This window comes from Agrilus planipennis, unplaced genomic scaffold (genome assembly GCF_000699045.2).
Source record: "Agrilus planipennis isolate EAB-ADULT unplaced genomic scaffold, Apla_2.0 scaffold148, whole genome shotgun sequence".
NCBI lineage: Eukaryota > Metazoa > Arthropoda > Insecta > Coleoptera > Buprestidae > Agrilus > Agrilus planipennis.
In genome coordinates this window covers 722,797-748,019 of record NW_020438929.1, presented here as the reverse complement: position 1 = coordinate 748,019, position 25,223 = coordinate 722,797, and the positions used below count along the sequence as shown (strand labels likewise).

Genomic DNA, 25,223 nt, shown 5'->3' with positions numbered 1-25,223 from the left:
ACTTATTATTTGATTATTATGTGTTTAAATCGTGATTTAAATACACCATGAATACAACTATTCGTATCTTAAGCAAGAATTCACATAGATATTATTTTTAATTAATTTGCTTGGAAATAGTGCATCGATTCTTAGAAATTGATATAATTTTATTTACGAATTAAACTGAGTTAGTACGATTGAATGCACCTATAAAATCTATGGATCATAGGTATAAAAGGGATTTTCATCTATGACCTTCCGACTCCATTCATTTTCATTTCGAATCTTGTCTTCCGTCAATCGAGAAGTTCAAACTTCAGAATTTTTGCTGTTCGTAAACGGGAACGACGCCTGAAGGTATTTAGCCCTAATCCTTATTCAATTTTAATTTGATTATGCAGAATATGTTTCTATTTAATGATTGATGTGTTCCGATTACCAAGACTACGTCGCCAAGAATTTCTTTCATTTTATAATTAAAATGTCCTTTAAAAATATTATCCTGCCTGTAAAATTCTAAATTTTTGTTAAAAAAATCATATTTACTTTTCTATACATTGGGTTTTAACGACTTGTCTTTTTTTTTCTACAATATAGGCTTGCTTTGAGATAACATACGTGGATTAAATGGGCAAACTATTTACAGAACGGTGAAAGTTGCTCGATTTTCGAATTTGTTACCAAAATTTTATTTAAAGGATTTCTTTATTTTCTTCTTTCATCCATAGTAATACAACTGCAANAACCCCTTTTTTAATGATTATTTTTAAATGAGCGTTGTCGCTATTTCGAAAAGAACAAAGACTTTGCGCAACAATACTCGATCATAGTCTAGAAACAAAAAGGGGACTGTCCAGAAATTATGTAACGCGAAATTCCTCAAGCTTCGAATCCTCTCTCCCCTTTTTTAATGATTATTTTTAAATGAGCGTTGTCGCTATTTCGAAAAGAACAAAGACTTTGAGCAACAATACTCGATCATAGTCTAGAAACAAAAAGGGGACTGTCCAGAAATTATGTAACGTAATCTAATTAGTGATTGTTTTGCTAAATCATTTCAGGATAAACCAGTTTTGCTTAATAAATCAAACAATTTTTGCCTAGTCCAAACTTGTTTTTGCTAGTCAAAACTAGTTTTGACTAGGCTAAATCGGTTCTATCTACAAAGCGACAAGGTGAACAAGATTGACTTAGTCCTAACTTGTTTGTCCTACAATGTTGCCCAACCAGACCTAAAACGTCGTTATTATTAACATAATTAAACAATTTTAATTCGTGATTTAACGATAACTGTAATGAAAATTAGTGTTCCTTCTAATCTATTATCTACTTGTTTAAAGAAAACTTTAAATATTTATCAAATAGATAAATAAATACTTTCTTACTTTTGGAAAGGAATGTTTTTATCACAATTTTTAATCTATTTAGTGATCATATTTCAGGATAAACCAGTTTTGCCTAATAGATCAAACTATTTTCGCCTAGTCCAAACTGGTTTGTCCTAGTCAAATCCGATTTCAGCATAAACTGGTTTTACCTAGGCTAAATTGGTTCTATCTAAAAAGCGATAGTTTGAGTTAGTCGTAACTCGTTTGTCCTACAATGTTTCCCAATCAGACCTAAAACACTTAAACATAAAAAAATACTTATACAATTTAAAATCGTGAGTTAACAATAACTGTAATAAAAATTAATGTTCTTTTTGATCTATTATCTATTTGCACAAAGAAAACTATAAATATTTAACAAATAGGTAGCCCGAAAAAAATATTTAAAATACAAATTTTCAAATTCATTATTTTGTTTTAAAAACATTGTGTGTTTCCACCATTCATGGGAATCTCTTTATTTATCCCACCGAGGTTCTCCTTCAGGACTCGTTCTAAAAACAAACGACAATATTACTGTTAAGCGATCTGGTTAAAGCCAAACCGAATGTTTATTTGGACTTTTTCTATTGTTTCAGGTTTATTGTATTTAGAAGGATATTTTTACTTATGTCGTTATTGTACATGTACCGTGCGATTACCATGTACGTTACCGTGTTACCTATTGCCAATAAAACTTATTATTGTTCGCCAAAAGCCAACGAAACGTCCCCGTATGTTATAATTAAAAGGATGGTCAGCCTGTTCTCCGGCTTCGGATTGTCCATCAACGGCAAACAAACTTATTGTGGAGACTCGATATACAGTGGGCACACAGTAGTCTTAGTAATTAGTTACCTCTTCATAGCTGAATGTAAGTACATTTTTATTATAATATTACATTGCACTTTTATTTATCGTATTATACGAGGGTATTTTTGTTTTTTAAAAAAGAGGCTTCTGTATGTGTTACAAAATGATTTTGTTATTAAAATGTGAATAGCGTCTTGTTCGCACAGTACGATTGATAGAATTTTCATATACTGATACTAATTTTCCGATTTTCTGATAATAAATCACTCGTTGCGAGGTCTGAACTTTACGGCGGATGGTATAAGACGTCCCACTTAAATCGTTTGTGAATGCCTGTCGTTATGTTACCACAGTGCTGCCGTACATTATCATGCATGAAAACCACAATCATCCACCGTATAGTCCAGACTTCGCACCTTTTGCGACAATTAGCGGCTTGGTAAGAACATCAGCTGTGCCTAACCTACCTGGTCATGTACAGCGGTTGAACAAAAAATAGCCCTCGTATATCAATTTTTTTTTTTTCATTACTAAACACAAAACTCGTTTTTTTTTGTTTACGTTTTGAAAAGTTACGGAAAACAGAACATCATTGATTTTTCTCGTAAACATTTGACAGTTGGGGAGCACCCTGATGTATGTATGTCAAAACGATGTCGAATTCCCGAAAATAGATAATTGCGTAGATGTAAAAGTAAATACTTATTTTAATTATAGATAAATAGTAGTGGGTTCCTTCGTACTTAAAATAACTCAAACTTAACTGTATAAAATTTATTTCTTGGGGCCTTGGCCAAAAATCTGATTTTGAAACAGCGTTTTCTTTGGTAAAAAATTGAAATTTATGTACTGAATGTGTAATAAATTTTAATAATTTAATTTAATTCGATACTCTACAATAACAATATGCTATTTTATATTTTCAATATTTTAAAGTACGTGAAAATTAACATCGTGTGTTAAGTTAAAGTTTCTATAAAAGCAGATGCTCCTATTTCTCGAATATCCTTGAAGTTTCTTTGAAATTTTCCGTTTTTTTCGGAATTTTATTACCGTCCAATCCAGGTTCGCTTTGTAATTCAAATGAGCCACGTGTGGCTTCCATGCTCTATAAATTATAAGATGATACCATAAAATATTCATCAAATTAAAAGAAAATTTGGGGCGAGGTCGTCTCCAGTGATCATTCACAAGCATGCTTCTGTTAAATAATTGACAGGTCTTAATTAGTGCCAATGCCGCTTGCCTTACAATATTTTACATGTAAATACTAGACTTCCAACATAAATATTTTTATGTCCTTGCTGATAGATTTGTATGTTACCGTAACATTTTACAAGCGATTTTGCACAATTGAGACAGGCCCCAACATCAGATATATCTAATGTGAACCTTTTGTTTGGACACAATCAGCTGTTCGTATTTTTGAAACCCCTTTTTTAATGATTATTTTTAAATGAGCGTTGTCGCTATTTCGAAAAGAACAAAGACTTTGCGCAACAATACTCGATCATAGTCTAGAAACAAAAAGGGGACTGTCCAGAAATTATGTAACGCGAAATTCCTCAAGCTTCGAATCCTCTCTCCCCATGTAACAGGATCGTAACGCGTAGCCTGGCCCCTCCCCTCGCACCATGCCATAAAAATTTTAATCTTCAATTAAAAAGGATTAATGATTTCAAGTTATACAGTAAAAGTTCCTTATTCACGATTTCCTTATTCGCGATTGCAATCGGTAAACAGAAAAGGATTCTGTGTCATTTATTAAGGGGATCTAGCATGGGTTTCTATTCTGAACATTGTGTTTTAACGCTGCGAGATAAATATCTGATTTTTTGTATGGTAACCGACAAAGGTTCACACTAACTCGGTACGTTTTTGGTTTTCAATAATAAGGTCTTTGAAAGCTTTTACAAATGCTTAAAGTTGATGCTTCTTGTAGGACACGTATTTTCAATAGACATTAAAAAGTTAAAAAATGGCGTTCGACAAGCTTTAGAACAAAGCTTTATCTGTCTTACTACAGAATTTCAAACCTCTGTTCCAAATATTAAACTCATGATATCTAGAACCGATAAGCCTGTTTTTATTCTACGGCGCGTGTTCTACTGAATCCCCTTAATATATCAGCATCTTTTGAGTACTATTGGCTCGTGCCGATGCGACTTTTATAACAGATGTAACCGAGTGGACTAATTTCAAAATTCAAAACAAGAAAAAATCACTAAATTTTTTTAACTCTTAAAGCTGATTATAACGATTAATTTTAATTGCGAATTTATCAATACATTGATTCTATTTTGGAACCTTAGAAAGTATCCCCTATGATTCCATACTAATCCCCCATGATTCCATACTAATTACCATTTCATATCCGCGGTTTCTGTATTCGCGGCATATTTATGGAACGTATACCCCGCGAATAAAGGGCTTTTACTGTATCACATAATTTAAACGAACTAGATTTGATTCTATTCCTTTCTATATTTTGTTGTATCGAGTTTAAGTTTAATACGAGGCCCTTTTAGTTGACTGCGATTTTATCCATTCTGGTGGTTCTTCGTAATTGAATTCGTGAGGAGAGGAGTGTACCTCGTCTAAAAATGACATTTGACACGCCATGTGCAACTCACCGTAATAATACTCGGAAGCCCGCAATCGAGTTTGCTTTTCATCAAACTGAATAATCAGGCATTTCGTACTTAACATTGTTAAGTCAATCATCGTTGTGTGATATCTTCGTAAAATTTGTTACTCGAAATTTACACCAAATGTCACAGAATTGCAATCAGTTAGGCCATGTGTTTAATCAGACATGTATGTACATGTTGTAATTAATTCGGTGGCAGTTTATACAAACATTTTAGAAAACATTTCGTTAATTGCCATTTTGGGACACTTTAAATAGGTTAGGTTAGGTACCAACATAAAACGGGAAATTATGGCCTAAAAGCAATGGAATAACACTTTTTAAAAACGAAGTAACTCAGGTATAATAATATACATATGAAATGGCTCGAAATAGTAAAAAAACTTGCGATCTAAGAGTGTCACTAATTTGTTTTCGGCAGTCTACTGCGCAGTAAGGCAGTGCGCATCTGGTTTTGACAACTGACAATACCGAAATCGCTCAGTTGCTCGTCAAACGGCTGAACGTTACCTTTCCTAACCTTTATCAGTGATCCACTTGGTTCGTGTTAGGTTACTAGTTATATCACCGACATTTTTGATATTTTACTTAATTTTGAGACAGTGTTCAGCCGTTTCGATCTTGTATATTGCTAAAACCAGATTAATATATTAAACGTCCAATTTAAAGCTAAATATTTCAAAAACAAGTACCTAGGGGAGGCACAAAACCAAAACATCTTCAAGAAATATTTTCTTTGAATGACATAAATCCGCAAATTCTGTATTTTCAGCATCAGGGGTAACCTCACTGAGATAGAAGTTATCATTTGATTTCGATTACCCCAGGTTACCCTATCGCCTTCGTTATAATACGTGCCTACTTCGCATGCTGAATAGCCGTTTGAATCCCTCGTGTGATACGTATTGGAAAAAAAGGAGGATAAAAAATCCTTCTCCAGTCGTGTTCAAATTGATATTGCGTAGCTCGTTGCCGCATAAAGGATGGACTCCCCATCGAGAACCCGTTCGTGAGAGGGTGATAAGGGCAAATCACGCAATATCTCCTACAGTTCCGTTCATTAAAAGTGACCTGGAAATTGAGGAAGCGATTCTTTTTTTTTTCGCCCNGTACTGTTGAATGATATGTTTTATATATAATATATAAACAGTGTATATACATACATATTTATATATATATTACGTGAAATGGTTCTTCTGATTTGCATTCTCTACTTTTTAACTAATAATGTAAATGATGGGTCTGATAAATTTTTCGATATTTTTCTATTGTAATTAGCTTTTACAAAGGTACATTGATAGTTGATTAGTTAATTTTTAAAATCGAAATGAATCTCTATGTGTGTAGGATTTAAAAAATAAAGTGGAGGTTGATGTTATTTATTAGCTGTGTATAAATGTAGAAACTGTTATTATTAATTGGTGAAGTCTTAATAAGATATTATTTTTATTAATTGTTATGATTTAATAAAAATACAGTCGCGTCAGTGCCTCGTTTTCGTCTGTAAAAAATGTTTTACATTTAATATGGTTTCAAAGTGAAGTAAGTATTTTGTCGTCTGTCTTTGTAACTTGAAGAATAAAAGTGGAAGTTCTTTATGTACAAGAAAATTTAGTTGCCGCCCTGAGAAGTAGTCTTTTATTTTTTTTTTTTTTTTATTACACTTAAACATACATTTTTTGTTNTTAATTACTGAATATGATAGTCTATTATTTGATTAATGGAAGTTATGGTTCTTCATATGTTAAAATTTAATATTTAAGATGAAACTAACATAAATTGTTTCGACAGGTTATGATTTTAACAAATGAAACGAACAAGGTGAAAAAATAAGGATTGGAAACCTGGAGGAGTGTAGTCCCTTGGACCTGAAACGTGAAACTTTTAGAAATACGTGCAGTCCAATTGACACCGATGCATATAAAGTTACACATGTGATGTCTTCTACTATATAGCTCATTTCATCATCAGTGGTATTATTTACCTTTTCACAAGCATCTATTGTTAGAGACACTTCTCTGTTGATAATGCTTAGGAATAATAATAATAATACTCGACCACCATAGAGTATCCTTAAAGTAAGCGGTTGTTTTACTGTTTAATTATTTCTCTGGCATCTATGGTTTCTCTTCTATCAATTATCTATTGTTCACAGTATAAATTGACGTCTTTCATTTATGGTTATCTCTATTGCTTTTGGCATTTATCTGTCATAAATGTAATTGACGCCCACGTCGCCATTTTATAATATAGTTATTTACTTGCTTTTCCGTGCATGTTTTCATTGTACTTCATGTTTTACTTAACTTAATCCCTTCTTTAATTGATATTTTTTGTCTATTTCTGCAGATCGTCCAACAAATGAGAGAAAATTGAAGTTCAGGTTGATGATATTGTAGCAACTAATAACTGGTGTCTTGANCAAGCTGGGCAGTCGCCTATTGCTCCTATTCCAGATAACCCACTGTACCCTGTCTGAAAGGAAGTAACGCTAGAGTAGACTCGCGAAAAGTGTATAAGACACTTTTAAGATCAACTAAATAGCTAAGCCCAAGGGAAGTCGTTCGGGGAGGCCCTCCCTAATTCCACAAGGGTGAGAAGAAACAAACACGATAACGAAACGTTGAATCATGTGGAATTCGTAGGGTAAATGCAAAGCAATTTATAGTAAGAATATGCAGTAAGCTAAGCGAAGAGGTAAGCAAGGTTAGACTATACTACAACTACTAAACGTGTTATTTCTACTACTACACTACTACTACATACAAAAAAAATAAAAACATCTACAATCAACAATTACTTCAAATAAAATGAACAAAAATAAGCATGCAAACTAAAAACTAATTCAAAGTAACTACAACAAAACACAAAATAAAAAATTAATTTGAATAAAACGAATTTAATGAATTCTACTACACAGAGCATGCAATATAAAAGAACTCTTTCAACTATGGGGTCATCTTAGTCTTCTCCAACGTCGATCTGAAACATATACGGTGGTAATAGATTAATAAAGAGTAATTAAAATTAACTATTATCAAGTTTCTCACCTTAATTAACTGTAGACTGCAACCTCTCAATGTTAGCAGATGTAAAAAGCAAACCAAATCCAAAATACCACGGCAGAAAGTCTGTTGTTCAAATAGGTTTCCAGTTGCTTCCACTCATCGGTTGAAAATTAACTGCATACGTTGCGAGGTGAGGACAAAAGTAGCAAATCAAAACCAAGTCCAGAATAGACAACACCCATGTAGACATTGGCCGTTTCAGTACAGCCAAACTGAACTCATTTGTTCGATAATCTGCAGAGATGGACAAAAAATATATTAATTACACTATTAAGTAAGGAAAGAATTAAACACACCCAAANGTTTCAGTACAGCCAAACTGAACTCATTTGTTCGATAATCTGCAGAGATGGACAAAAAATATATTAATTACACTATTAAGTAAGGAAAGAATTAAACACACCCAAAAATAAGCACCAAAAAGCAAGTAAAATTGCTGAATCATAATAAAATGGCGACAAACGTTATTGACACCATGACCATAGATCATGACATAAATATGGATAGTCATAGATGCATGATAATACGTCAATTTATACTCTCAACCATAGACATATAATAATATAGTAGTATCGTCGATGATCTCAATAGATTAAAAAAAAATGAAATACGGTAGATACACGTTAACCTCAACTTATAGAAACAAAACAGCAACTGATATGATGTCATGCATTCTCACCTTAATTAACTGCAGGAAGTAGTATTTTAAAGTCTCCAAGTGTAATAGGCAAGCCAAATCCAAGAGGAAGACCACTGCAGACAACCTGTTGTTTCAGTCCTTTCTAAACTAGATTTCCAGTTGCCTGCTCCTCGAAAGTTCAAAATTAACTCCATAATGTTGCAAAGTGATGACATCAAAAGTATATATTACTTCAGTAGCATCAAAATTAACTGCAATTCCTTCTCTTTTGTTGGATAATCTATAGAAACGGGCAAGAAAAAGTAATTAATTACCACTTTCAAAGCAAGTAAATCTGCAACATTTACACTGATGGAAACGTTAGATCCACATTAATTATGTTGTTCTGATTCTGTCATTTTTGAAAAGTTGTCAAGTTGTCTAATGAAAGTAACAAATGTCTAAGAAACTGAGGTCTCTGAAACCCATTTACTGTTTTTAATTGATACTGTTACTTACCAGTTCATTCATTCTTATAAATCCTTCCTCTGGCAATTCCACACCGTCTCTGTTCCAAATGAAACAAAGGCACTATCATGCTTTCTTTGAGACCATAGGTACAGCTATCTTCTGGAGTGAATGTTCCTGTAAAATGAAATCTTATTGAAGAGTATTCACATATAACGTAGGTTCTCTAGAGGATAACTTGCATAATACAGTGCTAAAGTTAATATCACATAAATATAATATGACTAGATATGTAATTGTGGCAAATAAATANCAAATCGTTAAAACACAATCTACTGAATAACAAAGCAAATGTGAACATTTTTAAATAGAACTTTTTAAAGGCAGAATAACCGCTTTGAGAAATTCTTACACATTTTAGTTACAAAGCGTACAAAATTTTTGGGGCGTAGTCAGATCGGTATTAAATATCTGTAATCATCGCCTAAATATGTTCCCAAAATTCAAAAATTTTAATAGCACCTTAATTATTCGATCTCAAATAAACAAAGAATTTATTTTTTAAGTAGATGAGTGAACATCCAAAATGGACTCTCGTGTTGCAAGCACGAAACCAACACGCCACCGAAGCCATTCACGCCAACAAAAATCTAAGCAACGGTAATCGAAACCTATCAATCATTAAATAGAAACATATTCGACACAATCAAATTAAAATCGAATAGGTATTAAGAATAAGTACCTTAAAACGCCGTTCCCGTTAAGAACAATAAAAATGGCGACTTGAGGTTTCCTCGAGAATTGAAGACGAGATGATAACTGGATGATGACCATAGATTACATAACAAGACGGAAGATAAAACCAGCCAGAGACCCATAAATGAAAATTCCTTCTATACCTATGATCAAGAGATAACAGATTTTATAGGTGCGTTCAATTATACTAACTCAGTTTTATTCGTATGTAGAAGCTGATCAAAATGGACACTTTTAAGACAGGTTGGATAAAATTTATCTATGGAGGACATGACGCATGATCATGCATAATCTGAATCTATGAGATGCATCATAGACGTACAAAATTCATAGATTCATATAATTATGTCAATTTAAGCTGTAGTCATAGAAAATTCGGAATGAAAAAACATAGAGCACATAAGTGAAACCAAAACACTAATAACATTAATTTTTATTATTTTATTTTAATATTATTCTACGTCTGTTACTTCTTAACGTCTGTTCTTATGAACATAAGAAAGTATTTTTATACACTTTATTTGTTGTCATCCCTAGATTTAAAATTAACTTTCAATTTTCTCTCATTTTTTTGCCCAATCTTTAATAATAGACAAGAAAAACTAATTGATTATAAAACGTTAAACATTTATAACAAAAAACATAGACTATATGTATTTTTGAGCTTATAGCTTATTGCTTACGATTTTATTAATTCCTTCTTAGAATTTGTATGTTCCGCCTATGCTTTTTTAAATCTAAAATGACCAATGACAACTGTCGGTTTAAATTTGAAATTACTGGCAAGTAGAAGTTTTTAGGTTATGATGCTTACAATTAAACAAATTTAATAACACTAGCTTCTAGATAATAATGGGTATGCTTTTAATATTGCTAGTGTTGAGACCTAAATATGTAAAACATAATTTTCAGGTGAAGACTTAAACGACATCCTTAATTTACAATACAAAGTTGCAACCAGTAGAACGTTTTATACGAAAAGCATTGAGACGATATTGAAAAAGAAAAACAAGCTCGATTTAAAGAGAATAGTGGGTATTAAATCTGATTTTTAAGTTTATGTAATGAATAAATAAATAATTGTAGTCAAACATACAATTTGAAGATTGGGAGGAAACCAACATTGAAGTTCCTCAATTCAAAGTTCCAGAGATGACCCAAGATCCTGTAATAGAAAAACAGAGGGTAGGTACAATCTCGAATTGCATATTTTTAGTGAAAAATTATATTATATTTAAGGTTGAACAAATAAAAGCCCATATGCTGGACCAGATAAAACTAATGAAGATCTTAAAAAAAATAAGATCAAATAAAATCGCACAGTTGGTAAATGAATTGTAACTTTTAATTACACTGATAAAAAATATATAAAATAGCGTAGTAAAAATGTTAATAATTTAAATAAAAAACTAGATATTAAGCATTATTCTTTATTTCAATTATATGAAGTGTATAAAAATGTTATATTTAATTGAAGAAGGAATATGAGTGTATATGAACAGCTTAATAAATAAAATTAGAGGGCATTTTAATACTATATTACAAACGGCAATTTATTAAATAAATGTAGAAAGTCACTGAGATATACATTATTGCAAATAAAACCACTTAAAATAAACACCCTACTTTCATTCTATTAAATTAGGACTTATATGGCTTTCACTAATTATATTTTTTCCATTAACAACAGGGCTGCTGCTGCAATGATTTACATTGGTAGGCGTTTTAGTTCTTAATTCAAAAACTTTTTGAATTGCCTTACGAAAACATAGGAAATTATAGTCAATTACACCTAAAAGAACCAAAACAAAATTAAAGAGATAAATACAAATATTTAGATTTTCAAAAAAAAAATTAGATACCTTTTCTTTCAAAATGGTCCTCTCTCAAAATGCAAACAAGTGCAAGAAAGTTATTGACTTCTCGGAGGTACAAAACTGTACCATTATTTAATTTTATCAGACTTGAACTTTGCTCATCAAATGCTGTAGTGTCACCTTGTTCTTCCCTTGCACTAAAACAACATTAGATTAACTATTTATAAGAAATACTTTTCCTACATTTTTGTGCAGACCCATAAATACAAGAAACATCTGTTACAACATCGATCATATCACAGCATAATTCATAACTCTGCATATCCACTGGGGTAGAATCTGTTGCAATATATATTTTTGAAACTACATCAAAAAGAAACGACTTTTCTATTGCAGAGTTCTAAAATATATCAAAAACAGCAGTCAGGTATTATTTTTAATACTGGGGGAGGGGGTATGTTCAAGTATTATGATCCCCTTTTTCACAATAGACAAGGAAATCATAGACTTCCCTTTTCCCTGAATAATAAGATGTAACAAGTCCTTGTTATTTAACATTTACAGCTTACATAATACTTGAATGCTCATTTTCATTAAAAATGAATGCACTTACTGTATTTAAAATATTCAAAAGGTTCTCCAGAGCTGGCAGCTGAGGAATCAACTTTTGGACAACTTTAGAGAAAGCCTCAAAAATAGAATGATCATAAATTGATGTTAAATGAAAGCTCAAATGGATTTGGTCAAAGCCTAGAACCATTCATTATTAAAAAAGAATAACAAAATAAAATAAAAAGTTAATGAACCTGCATCAGCTAGGTCATCAGTTGCTCTTTGATGTATGTCCCTTTGAGATTCCATTTTAAAATCATCCCCTAATCCATCAACTTTATGAATAAACACTTCAAATTTAATGTTCGGGTTAATTTTATATGCTTTGGTCACTGTGAGATTTAATTTATTTAGGGCTTCCATATAGTCGTCCTAAATATCAGATTGATATACACAAATAAGGTAAGTAATGTACAATCATCACCTGGGCATCAATAACAAATATTAGGGCTCCCGTACCTCCAAAGATCATATCAGAGTCAAAAGTTGAATCCAAAAAATCTATTTGACCAGGAAAATCCCAAATTTGAAATTGCACAAAACTAGAATTGTTGATATCATTCTTTACTATTTTATTGGTACTTTCAAGAAAAAGTGTTTCATTAGGGGACATTTTGTAAAATACTACTTTCTGAATAGATGATTTTCCAGATCTATAAAATATGCTTATATATTGAAAAAATACTGCAACACCAGTTAACTATAAGGTACCTTCGTAAACCCATCAAAAGTATTCTAGGCTTCTGTTCTCCTGCAGAAGATAATGTAACATCGTGCTCACCATCAAACGCTCCATAACCGAAGTCTTTTGGAAATGAACTAGGGTTTCCATCAAAAGCTATCCCATCCTCATCATCCTGATAAGACTAAAAAAGACGGTCTTTCATCAACATAACATAACCTTAAATGTAACAAAGAGCTTACCATGTTGAATCTGTAATATATTGCTCCTTATAACTGGAAAATAAGTGACTGATTTACTTATTATTTACTCAATATTAATAAATAACATTTTTTTAAAGACATATAACCTGAATATACAAATTACGACGTTTTCTATCACAAGACGTTGATAACCGAATATCTAATACATGTATGCAATAACAAACACTGAACAAAGTCCATGAATCACTACACAATCCATACACTTCTAAATCCATAGCACCAGTACTTGTACATAGTTAAAACGAAACGGCGCGAATTTAATTATTTTAAAATGTTCATACAGTTTATCTCCAATTACAAGATTAAAGACTGTGATCAGAAATTGATGTATTGTTATGAAAGTAATAAATTAAATATAGTCCTTAAAAATACGCATTACTTTATATAAATCTTAATAAAATTAAAAATAAACTAATTTTAGAGTTAATACTTAAGCAAAAAAAATGTTTTATGCTCTATCGTAAAAAATAACCCCCTTTCGGTTTTTTAGGCGAGGGTGCAACCATTCGTTTAAGAACTGCTTCTCTTTTGGCGTGGAGTTCAGATATTTCTTCTTGCGACAGAAATATTTCTTCATCATCGCTATCAAGAAAAACATCTTCTCCAGACTTATATCTCTTGAAAGTAGTATTTTAGTTATTAATATTTGTTTAAATTATCATTGTATAGACAATATAAAGCAAATGTCAATAATAGACGAACCTTGAATTTTTCTAATCGAAAATTACTATGTTCTTTGGCCCATTCCATCAGTAGAATGTAAATATACATAATTCCTTTCATAATATCGTCATCCGACCGGAATGAATTTCCTTTGTAAAATTTTTTATATACCGGCATTTTGTAATTAGCAGGAATTGTGTCTCTCAATATTAACCAATGATTATTTCGATAGCGGAGCGATACATAGAAAATAACCCGGCAACTCACATAATCAACAACTTCGCATGGAGTAAAACTGAATTTGATTTTCTTGTGATTGAATCTTATAAAGGCAATACCAGGCTGGTTAAATAATGAATCCGCTTTGCGTATTTCTGCCTCGTAATATGTTTGAAATAAAGTTTTCCTATTCTCTTCAATTTCATTATATTCCTTTATTCTACGTTCTTTACGCTTTTTCAAGTACTCTTCTGTAAAAATGTAAAATACAATACTTCTACAGTACTTATATTATTTATACAAATAGAAAAAATAGATTAATATTTGTTGGGTGTTGTTCACACCCTACGGAAAGTTTCTAAACTAAAATTATTAAAAGAAGAAAAAAACGCGAAGCATTCATTTTGGATTAGATTCATTTGAAGACCGCTGACGGAGACGTTTCGGGTTCTATTCTCGACCGATACAATTATTTTTCTTCTTTTCTGCGATCGGAATGATCTAGACAACGCCTGGGATTTCGTATACGTAGTTAATGACAATCTTTAATAAACGAGACTTATGTCCTTTATCATTTGTAGTCTTAAAACAATTTTAAAGGACAATATCTGTAAGACGTACTTTAGGAGACAAGCAAAAATGTATATTGCAGCAATGGAGAAAAATGCGTGGGATTGTTTGTTAAAAAAAAAAAAATTGGGATTACTTCTAATTTCTAGAAAACAACTAACCACGTGTCGCAACGCACTTTGAATTTTGTAAACTTTTTAAGTGAAATTTCGGGTTTTATATAATGTTTTATTCAGTTTAATTAACAGAATTTATTTTGATTTTCTTATAAATTAAGAAGCTATGAAACTCAAAATTAACATTTACATTATCGGGTCCGTACCATTAAAGGACAAAAGGACCTTCGGAAGGACATGATCAAAATTTACTTCGTTCGTGTTGTCTTCTTCTACTGTAACCTTATGGTCTTAGTGAACACTAACCGAAGAATTATTTGCAAATTCATCATTCGAATTCGTTTTTTTTTCAGGGTACGAAACGCGAATACAATTGATCGAAAAAAAAAAAATAATTAATTAAGGATCGAAATGAAACGAAAATTACAAAAAGTAATTACTTTTTCTTTCATATTGTACGGAAAATTTGATGTAATTATTTTTTTTAGTACACTAAATCAGGCTGATCTAAAAAAAAATGCAAAAACTTAAAAAATTAAGGTACTTCTTGCATGCACCCTGTAGAAAATGCGATGAAATGTTTGTAAAAAAATGCATAATTTCCAAGAAAATCTTGTATCAGCCTAATTTAAAATGTTACAAAAAAATATTTTGTTATCACGCATATAGTCCATTTGCTGAAAATATATTCCATACGTCCATATTTTCCTTTATTTCATGAGGAAAATTAATCCTTGTTCTTTGGAGATTTATTTTTAATTTACATGTATTAAAAACGATATTATATAATTGAATTATCTCATCAAGTTTGTGACAAAACTATAATTAATTTGACCAAAGAAACTTTTAGTCTGAAAAATCTAAAGGACACCACCCAGATAACAATTTTCCAAGCCTTATTAGATAGATAAAGGCTGACATTTGCTCTGACATTTATAGTTGAATAAAAACTGTCAATCTTTGTTTAAACGTATTTCCGAAAAAAGCAAAATTGTACCATTTATTTAAATTGAATTGAAGAAATTGTTTTCTAAATCTTCGTACTCAACAACGTATTTGATAATACTGAGAGGAACTGTTGGTGCATGAATCAAATTTGCGCTTGCAAGGAATTTTATTTTTCTTCCTTGTTCTAAGATTACTACTTATTAAAAAGTTTTCAAAAGCATTCTACGTACCAATTCGTTCTTCCTCGCTGTAAGTCGTTTGATAAGGAGAACTATCGCTCCAATCACTCATACTGACTCATACTAATAATTCAAAAAAATAAAACATTTAAAACACATACAATTAAGTTAAATAGAAAACTTCACATTAATTTTACATGCACTAGAGCAACGACTATCAAAAATATTTTCTCCAACTCGATTTGATTTACTGTGTTCTTCTTCCAAGTAGATTTAATAAACTTTTAGCAACTTTTCTAGAGACTACATTCATACATACATACATACATACATACATATATTTATTTTCCTTTCTATAGATCGCGTATAATGTTTATGCGCAGTTGAATCATATTACGAGTAACTCTCAAGGTTGGAAAGTATTCTATGAAAGTTATTTACAGTGGCTAACATTATTTTTTACACCTGGTACAATAAATTAACAAATTAAATTAATTATCCTTACCTTACTTACCTTTTGAACCGGTTTGCGTAAAAATAACACATTTATATGCACTGTAACTGACACAACTTAATTCGGAGATTTATTATCGAGACTGCTTATGGCGTGCTGATGAGATCAGATCCACGTCTGGTAGTTTCGCGAAATAATTAAAGAAAACCGCTAATTGTTTAAAATCTACGAAATTAATCTACGACTGGCATTTGCAAGGAGCATGTTCAGGGTCGGTCGTGGAGTGCTTCTCTATGAAAAAGCTTTAACAAAATTCCTTGAAGATGCCAGACACATAACCATCTTAGAATCTTCGGGAAATCCTGTCCTTTCGTATCAGTATAGGTTTTCAAAATCCACAACTGCAGTACAATTGTAGTCTTGAAAGTTAATCACTAACTTTTGAGTTTTCAGTAATTATCTGTGTGTGTGTATAAATAATCTATCTGCAATAAAATCGCGCATCTTAAGAATGCATATATTTTTGTGATTTTTTACGCGAAAAATATATGCGTACTCATAAATATCGAAATAGTTCTTCATGGTATTAGAGATGATTCGAGTAAAATCACTAAATGATCAATTAATTAAGACAATATAAATTGACTACCTTAATTTATTCGCTATATCTTTCCCTAGTTCTATGCATGAAAATGGGTCAAGGCCAATAAGGGTAGTAATATCTTTATTTGATTACAGAACCGACAACGACGGTCGCCTCTTGTTGGGTGGCTTTATCAAAGTAGGTTTTTTAGTCAATTACGAGTTGTTTGTGTTAGAGCCTCCCAACAAGAGGCGAACCGTTGGTGTCAGTTTTTTAATCAAGTAAAGACATTACTTTCCTAATTGGTTCTGACTTATATTTAACCGTTAATCTTAACTCCTCTAAATTCTTTCCATTAACTTGGCCGTTATGTTAAAGTGAATTAAGTTATTTTCTTTTAATATTGAATGACGACGATTCTTGCACTTATCTAGATGGATCCTAAAGACTTCATATATCAAGCGTTGTTTTTAAATAGTGTAAAATCACCATCATCATAAGGTTCGGAAACTGGTTGAACCTCCACTTCTTTTGCTATTCTGAGTCAATCTTCATATTCCCCGATAACTAGAACATTCTACATCCCTTACTATTTCTTTATACCGCGAGTATTTCTCGATTATCAATTTTCAGTCCTGGTAATCTTGCCATTTGCAGTCCTCTAGCACCTAACCCTCATGGCTTCATCCATGTCATGTCTTCATGGGGGTCTGCCGCGTTTTCTTCTCCCCGGTGGAATCCATTGGAAAAATTTTATTGGCCATCTGGCTTCGTTTATTCTCTGTAAATGGCCGTACTATGATAGCCGTTTCTTTTCTATTGTATCTAGGATATTATTTTCAACATTCATTATTTCTCTAATTCTGTAATTTCTTACGTGGTTCAGGCGTAAGATTACACAGCATCTTCTCCATTTGTCCAATTCTGGGGACAGCAATTTCTGTTTAATACTTTTGGTCAGTTCTCATATCTCAGACCGTATGTGGTGATTCTCTCAATGGCACTCTTGTAAATTGTTGTCCCATTTGTAATTTTGTTATTCCAGAGAATTGTATTCATTGCTCGTCGCCCATGTCCAATTTTATTCTTCTGTATTCGATATGGTGACACCAAGGTGTTTGAAACTACTACACTTCTTCAGTTTGTGATATCCTACGTGGAAGTACTGCCTGTCGCTTCCCCTTACTAGTCTTCTCATGACCAATTGTCAATGCCCATGTCTCAAATTCTTCGTCCAGCTTCCTGAACACGTAACTGGAATCGTTTCTGTAGCCGGCTATCAGAACCTGATGGTTATCAGCAAATAGTTTCATCACAAATAGGGATCTCTATTCCATAACATTTGCGTTTCCATTTCTTTATAGGACTTCTTCTGGGTAAATCTTGAATAGAGTGAATGCTAGAGCACACCCCTGTCTGACTCCTTTAGTTATTACGAATTATTCACTAATTTTATTGCCCATGTTAACGTAACCACTACACCCATTGTATTTGAGATCTCTTACTGTCCTTATAAGCTTTACTAACTCCTCTTTTGTCCATGTATGCCCATAACTTAGTGGATTTGCTTCAGATCAATAATAGTTAGATATCTAATTAGCAACGTAGAGAAGTAAATATTAGAAAGGGAGTCAGACAGGGATGCACACTGTCACCACTACTTTTTAATCTATACAGCGAAGACACGATCAACATTATTAAAGACAGTACAACTGTAGGGATAGATATACAAAGGCAAAAGATTAATATGCTTAGATTTGCAGATGATATAGCAGTATTGGCATCTAGCAAAGAAGACTTACAGATAGCTTCAAATGAAATGGAAGCGGTACTGACAAAACAGTACTGTATGAAAATAAATAAAAGTAAAACTAAAATACTCGTATGCAAGGGAAGAAAAAGTAGGGAAAGAGCGGATATAAAGATAGGAGACGAAAAATTAGAGGAAGTGACTAATTTTAGATATCTAGAAAGTCAGATAAGTCAGGACGGAAGGAGTAGTAGGGATATAAAGCAGAGGATAGCGCAGGGACGTATCGCCTTTAATAAAAAGAAGTCACTTTTATTCTCGCGAATGGCTAATTTGGAAATTCGAAAAAGGTTGTTAAAGGTGTATGTTTGTAGAGCGGCGTTGTATAGGTGCGAAACATGGACAGTGAGCACGGCGAAAAAGAAAAGGTTAGAAGCGTTCGAAATGTGCTGTTATAGGCGAATGATGAGGATAACGTGGGTAGAAAAGGTTAGAAATGAAGAGGTATTAGAAAGAATAGGAGAACTACGAGAACAGAGGACTCTATGGAAGTCAATAAGAAATAGACGAGATAGGTTGGTAGGACACCTTCTCAGGCATGAAGGTCTAGTCAGAGACATATTAGAGGCAGAAGCAGGAGTTAGGAGGGGTAGAGGTAGACCTAGATTAGATTACTATTTGCAAATAGTTAAAGATGTGGGTTCTTCTAGTTTTAGGGAAATGTGAAGTTTAGTTCAGGATAGGAAAGAGTGGAGGTACGTGTCCAACCAATCTTAGGACTGACGACCTTATGATGATGATCTAACTAGCTAGTGTCCTGCAATCGTACCTTTTTTATTCCTTGTTGATCTTGTTACTGACTTTTACCAACTCATTTCTAGCTTCATCTATTGACGGTATTCGTCTATAATAGTACATTTGAAACGTTTGTAACTTTTGATTATTTTATTAAAGGCAACTGACCCTGCACCATTCTTTATTTCTTCTTGTTCCACCTCAGTTGTTTGATTTCCTAGATATCGAAAATTGGCGACTTCCAGGAATGTAAAATATAAGCAGAAAATAACCGTAGCTGAAGCTCCATTTATAAATATTTTTAGGCCAAGTGTACAGTGAATTAGCGTTTAATTAGTTGCTTTTTATATATCGTTAGAGGTTCGGAATACTTTGCAAATTGACTTTGCATTTGCTGGGGAAATGTGTTTAAAGTGTGTACCATATGTATGTGTGTATGTATGTAGATCCATCTGTGTAGGCCTTAATGCTTCTTTTCTGGAGCACAATAATAAACTACGATATGTTCACCACCACAAGTAGTGGACAAGAATAACATGCACATGCTAATGCCGTCTGTGATAATAAATAATTCGATTCGACATTTCAGAACAGGGGAAAAACTCGCAGTTTATTAAACCATGTTCAAGTGTTCGTGTAGATACAAGTTTCATAGTTCAAACGTTTATTTTTAACTAAAATTTCTGCAAACTAATAATATAGATGCGTTCAGAATACTTTTAAAAAAATGTGATTAAGTACTTTAAACGAATTTTAATAGGTAAGGGTCGTTCTAATTTTATTTTAGTAGATAAAGAACTATTTAGCAGAGCTAAGGTTATTTTACAGAAGTATAGTTGACTTTATAGATAAAACTTTAGTAACAATGAATATTGTTGTACTCCTGATGAAGGTTTAGCTAGGCGATGCAATTGATAAATGTTCATCGACATAATTTTGCTGCATTTGAAAGTGATTTTATAAAACAAAAACAATTGTTATTAAAATCTATGTTTCGGTTATTGAACCATTCAACAATAAATTAAACTTTGATTTGTTTTATCCAAATACAATTATTGATCTATGATTGTTACATTTTATTTCATAAACGCGTTTTTTCTGTTTTACCATGTCGAAATTAAAAATTTTTTTTTTTCAAACTATTCGAACATTGTAATAATTTAACATTGAAAGTGATTTAATAAATGTAGTATATACAAAATCTAAACTTTGTTTTGGGCAGTTTTTAAATAATTCTAATATCTTAAAATTGCGATGCCAATAATCCTACATCTAAAATATTTAAAGAATTTATAAACATATATTTACTCTATAGCGTCGTTCTAAATACAGACAAATCTTTCCTAATTTAAACCCAAATAAAAACGTTGCAATTTTCTAATAGTTCAAATTTTAGTTTGAAGATACTCTTCCGGTTTTAATAATTAAGATTGGTTTATATGTATATATAGACTTATCAAATACAATTTTGTACGGTTCTTTGTTACAGTCGGTTTCTTTTGGTAAAATATTAAACGTAGAAATGACTCACATTTTTCATTTGTAAAAAGAATTTAGTTGAAATGGATAGTGCCACACTGAATAAACAGTAACTGAATAAATGGTTTTTGGCGAACGATGAGGATAACGTGGATAGAAAAGGTTAGAAATGAAATTAGAAAGAATAGGAGAACAGAGGACTCTGTGGAAGTCAATAAAAAATAGACGAGATAGGTTGGTAGGACACCTTCTCAGGTATGAAGGTCTAGTCAGAGACATATTAGAGGCAGAAACAGGAGTTAGGAGGGGTAGAGGTAGACCTAGGTTAGATTACTGTTCACAAATAGTTACGAATGTGGGTTGTTCTAGTTTAGCTGAGGATACGAAAGAATGGAGGTACGTGTCCAACCAGTCTTAGGACTGACGACCTTACGATGACGATGATTACGTCATTCGTCAAAATAGCAGGAAAGTAGACCATGTCTAGGTTTTCCAAAAATATTTGGTAGAGGCGCATTTGTCATTATTGACATTATACGACTAATAACCCCAATGAGCAACGCTTTGAAAATAGAAACGTTATTGAAGGATGATAAAAAGCTTTAGGTCATGAAATTAACATATCTACTTTGTGTTTGTTGATATCATTTATATATAAAAGGAAAAAATGGGGAAGTAGATGTGGGTCCAGGAGGACAACAGAAGTAACCTCAATTGGTGCAGATTAAAAGTCTTTGATGCGAATCATCTGACACCTAATAAAAAATAGAGGCTTTCAGTCGCGTTTCCTTAGCTTATTAGGATCAATCGATTATGATTTATAACATCAAAGACATTTGACAAGTTTATGTAAATTGGATCTACTTGGAATGATTCAAAAAGTGATGATCCCAAATATGTTTGAAAGGTTAATTTCACAATCTGTCTTTAAATTCGTGTTAATTGTAGTCATTTATAGAAATAAGGAAAATAATGGGGTCTAGCTCTGGAAGACATCAGACGTTACCCCAATTAAAACTGATTGAGTCTTTAGAATGAGCTGTTTAAAAACTAACGATTACATCATATGCCTTTGGGAAGTCCATAAAAATTAAGTCTACTTGAAAAGATTCAAAAAGTTCATAGTAAATTCTTGGTAGAGACGTAAAATTTATTGTTTATCATTACCATTCACCAGAACCGATTTGGATCATCCGATTGCTTAATTATATCTATTTTCGTCGACAATCTTACTAATAAACACCCTCTATATCAGTAATAAAGTATGTATGACTGCAAATGCAGTTGGCTTGGATCGTAATGTCGTATTTAGCTGGCAGTTAACCAATGCTATGATATTTGGTAGGACTGATTGGCCCACTCTTTATTTAGATCAATTGCTCTTACTTATGTGTTTATCTAACTTTGGTAGTTTCAGCCCATCGTCTTTACCTACACAGTGTCATGTACCGTCATCAGACAATTATTCCGTATGATTGATTACCATCATATTATCAGGTAGATTCGATTTTCGAAAACTGTGACGTTTCTTGACGATTTCTTACCATTTGATGTTTTGTGCTTGTGCAGACAGAATGCAAATTGGTTTCTAACAAATTAATATATACGTAGTAAAAAATAGTAATATTTAAACTCGTGTTTTCACAAGGGTTAAAATGCGTCCCGTTTTCATCCCTATTATCGCGTCATTATCTAAATATGTTCCTGGATGTTCGGATATTCAAAAGAATTGTGACGACCTTGTGTCAAAATAAATTATTTTTAACCTGTGCTATATAATCATTAGTTTAATTTGGTGGTAGATGCTCCTAGGAGCTATTTTTCGCACAGAAAAGGGCAGGATATAAAGTGTACAATCATTACGATGAAACAACAATTCAATCATATTTACCTACTATAATTACCACCAAGTCAATTAATTAATAGTAATTAGTAAGTGTATTATTAGATCTAAAATTGTAACATATTTTTTTTAATTACTTTGCCATCATTTAAAAAGTTTTGGTATTTTTGTAGATATATAATTCTTACCATTACGATTTAGTACAATTCTACACCTATTTAGAATTGTAACTACTATAATAAATATAATTTTATTCTGATTTGTGCTTTTCAGATATTGTATAGAATGCAATTGCCAACAGTGTAGTAATACTTTTCGTTAGTACCTAAATGTGTAATGTGCAGTTAATGGTCTGACTAATGTTTTCATTCATAAAACAAATTCGTTCACATTTACAATTTTCTTGTTATTGTTACGAACTAATTGGATAGCACGTTGGCAGTGATACAAATATAATGATACTTGTACGAAATTGTACAATGGGTAAGGAATACTGCTGTATTCGTAAAATTGTGTTTTCTAACGAAAGTAATTAAAAATTTGGTGCGCAATTGCGTAAGAAATATTGAGAATTAAACAGAAGTGATTAGGTACTTTGCTATAGTAACAATCCCTTACATTAATTAAATAATCAAAGAGAAGAAAGATTTATGTGTCTATTATGTAAACCATTCTTCATGTTTGTTTATTGCGAAATCTCACGACCACTATTCACTTCCCTGTTTGGAGCCAAATATTTGTTATTATTGTGCCAAACTCTACATGTGTAACTAATTATACGTGAAAGAACAACAACAAGAAAATACAGGGTAGTTAATTGAAAATGGGACGTTGAATAACTGCTTAAAGGCATTTAGCGTTTTTCAAATTTTATTTAGGAATAATAGCCACCTACTGTTCCCTCAAGATAGAAAGAATCAAGGAAGAATATAATCCTTATTGATTCTATCTTTGCAGTTGAGATTCAATAGAAGTATTAACCTTAATAACGACGTTTTGTTCAGGTCTTTATTTTATTTTAGAATATTTGAAAACACTCTTATAGAAGATTTCAAACTACTAGGAGATTTGTAGGTCCAGCTGATTGACAAAATACGAAAGATGATTCCTATAAATGATGCCATATTATTTTGCGTGGTTTTGACTGCTCACCCACTTCTAACAAGATTCTAATTTTATCGCTGTCTATTCAATTTTATTCCATAATTACCCCTGAAGCTCAAAATTACGTGTGATTATACTTATATGAAATACGTATTTGATGATTAGACGAAACATTTTAAAACGTATTGCATATGTTAACGGAAATGTGTGTTATTCGTCATTATATACAAATCCTAGGAAATGTAAACAATTCCTAAAATCACCCGGAAATGTGTGAAATAAATTATATTAGACATAGTTCTTAGGAAATCTATACACTAAATCGGAAATGTATTACACTCAATTCAATAAGAAGGGGAGACCGGGGACGGTTGACTAGTTTTTTACTGAATAGTTCATATTTTTTGTGTTTTAATGAATATAGACAAGAAAAGCATGTTAATTGATAGAAAATCTATTAACCTAATAAAAATATGTAATATTTAGTTCTTAGTTTAGTATAATAGTGATGATTTAATGCATTTTACAAAATATTAAATCTTAGTCAATCTACCCCTGGCCCGGGGTAGGTAGACCATATGCCCGGGGTAAGTTGACTCATGTACCAGTAAGAGTCAAATCATGAGAAGGAGCAAATAATTAAACATTTTTTTAATATAATTGAACCTTTTGTTAAAAAATAAACTGGCTAAAGTTTCCTCTTCTAGATTAGTAAAAATTTGTCAATTTTTTATATATTCCACTGTGTCCAGGGTTAATTCTGCTCTCGTCAATTTCGGATTCTGTTCTAATTTTTTTTTAATTTGGCCACGTAACGATTTAAAAGTCCAATAAAAAGTTAATTTATGTGTTGTTTTCAACTAAATATTTAATTGGGGTTGATTGAATAATTATTCAACCAGCCCCGAAAAATATTGGTCTACCAACCCCAGACGGCATTTTTAATTTTGATCGCATGGCTAGCCTAAACACTGCCGTTGACTTGAAAAATAAGATATGAAATTTGATAAATGTGCCCTCGTTCAATGCTAGGACTAATAGAAAAATGGTTTACATAAAACGAGTAGGCATCAGATCAAAAAATACAATATATCAAAATATTACTTATATGTAATTGAAATATGAAAAATATGTCAGTGTTCGAAAACAACGCACGACCCCGATGTGACGCTTCAGATAACTGAGCGGGACGCGAAATGTAATGCTTGGTTTTGATCAGATGACATAGTTCATACACTGTCGAAGAGTTTTCGGTAGTTAGTCTACCTACCCCTATAGTCAACTATCCCCGGTCTCCCCTACACCTTTAACAATCTTTTTCAAATTTCTAAAATAAATTTATTGCTTCTGTCCTGACTTATCTGACTTCCTAGATACCTAAAATCAGTCACTTCTTCCAATTGTTTTTGTAGATATACTTAAA

General features: G+C 32.0%; 4 protein-coding genes and 1 long non-coding RNA gene across 6 annotated transcripts in view; 2 read left to right on the top strand and 3 right to left on the bottom strand.

Annotated features, from left to right (window-relative positions):
• Positions 1 to 7,695: 7,695 nt before the first annotated feature.
• Positions 7,696 to 9,273, bottom strand: LOC108736650. The gene is made up of 4 exons (XR_001937763.2): positions 9,019 to 9,273; positions 8,560 to 8,800; positions 7,863 to 8,114; positions 7,696 to 7,794 (listed from the first exon to the last, which is right to left on the bottom strand). It is a non-coding gene; the product is annotated as an uncharacterized LOC108736650 (long non-coding RNA).
• Positions 9,274 to 10,430: 1,157 nt separating this feature from the next.
• On the top strand, positions 10,431 to 11,249 carry LOC108736646. Its single transcript, XM_018469143.1, has 4 exons — positions 10,431 to 10,579; positions 10,636 to 10,754; positions 10,810 to 10,908; positions 10,963 to 11,249. The coding sequence occupies exons 1-4, from the start codon at positions 10,576 to 10,578 to the stop codon at positions 11,062 to 11,064; spliced, it is 324 nt and encodes a 107-aa protein (XP_018324645.1). The 5' UTR covers positions 10,431 to 10,575; the 3' UTR covers positions 11,065 to 11,249.
• Positions 11,140 to 13,300, bottom strand: LOC108736643 (ras-related GTP-binding protein C). The gene is made up of 8 exons (XM_018469139.1): positions 13,077 to 13,300; positions 12,864 to 13,018; positions 12,577 to 12,805; positions 12,347 to 12,524; positions 12,154 to 12,290; positions 11,798 to 11,940; positions 11,586 to 11,737; positions 11,140 to 11,515 (listed from the first exon to the last, which is right to left on the bottom strand). The coding sequence occupies exons 1-8, from the start codon at positions 13,077 to 13,079 to the stop codon at positions 11,352 to 11,354; spliced, it is 1,161 nt and encodes a 386-aa protein (XP_018324641.1). The 5' UTR covers positions 13,080 to 13,300; the 3' UTR covers positions 11,140 to 11,351.
• A 104-nt stretch (positions 13,301 to 13,404) lies between these two features.
• LOC108736644 lies at positions 13,405 to 18,455 on the bottom strand. Of its 2 annotated transcripts, XM_018469141.1 has the most exons (4): positions 17,707 to 18,455; positions 15,844 to 17,610; positions 13,800 to 14,230; positions 13,405 to 13,714 (listed from the first exon to the last, which is right to left on the bottom strand). In XM_018469141.1, exons 2-4 carry the CDS (start codon positions 15,902 to 15,904, stop codon positions 13,553 to 13,555), a joined length of 654 nt encoding a protein of 217 aa, XP_018324643.1. In that variant the 5' UTR covers positions 15,905 to 17,610; positions 17,707 to 18,455; the 3' UTR covers positions 13,405 to 13,552. The 2 variants fall into 2 exon arrangements, with proteins under 2 accessions (XP_018324643.1, XP_018324642.1); XM_018469140.1 differs by having other exon boundaries at positions 15,844 to 18,455.
• Positions 18,456 to 22,227: 3,772 nt separating this feature from the next.
• Positions 22,228 to 25,223, top strand: part of LOC108736623 (obscurin) — a 66,742-nt gene continuing 63,746 nt past the window's right edge. The window contains exon 1 of the mRNA XM_025974163.1: positions 22,228 to 22,350. The gene's annotated coding sequence lies outside the window, so the exon portion shown is untranslated. The remainder of the gene's footprint in view (positions 22,351 to 25,223) is intronic.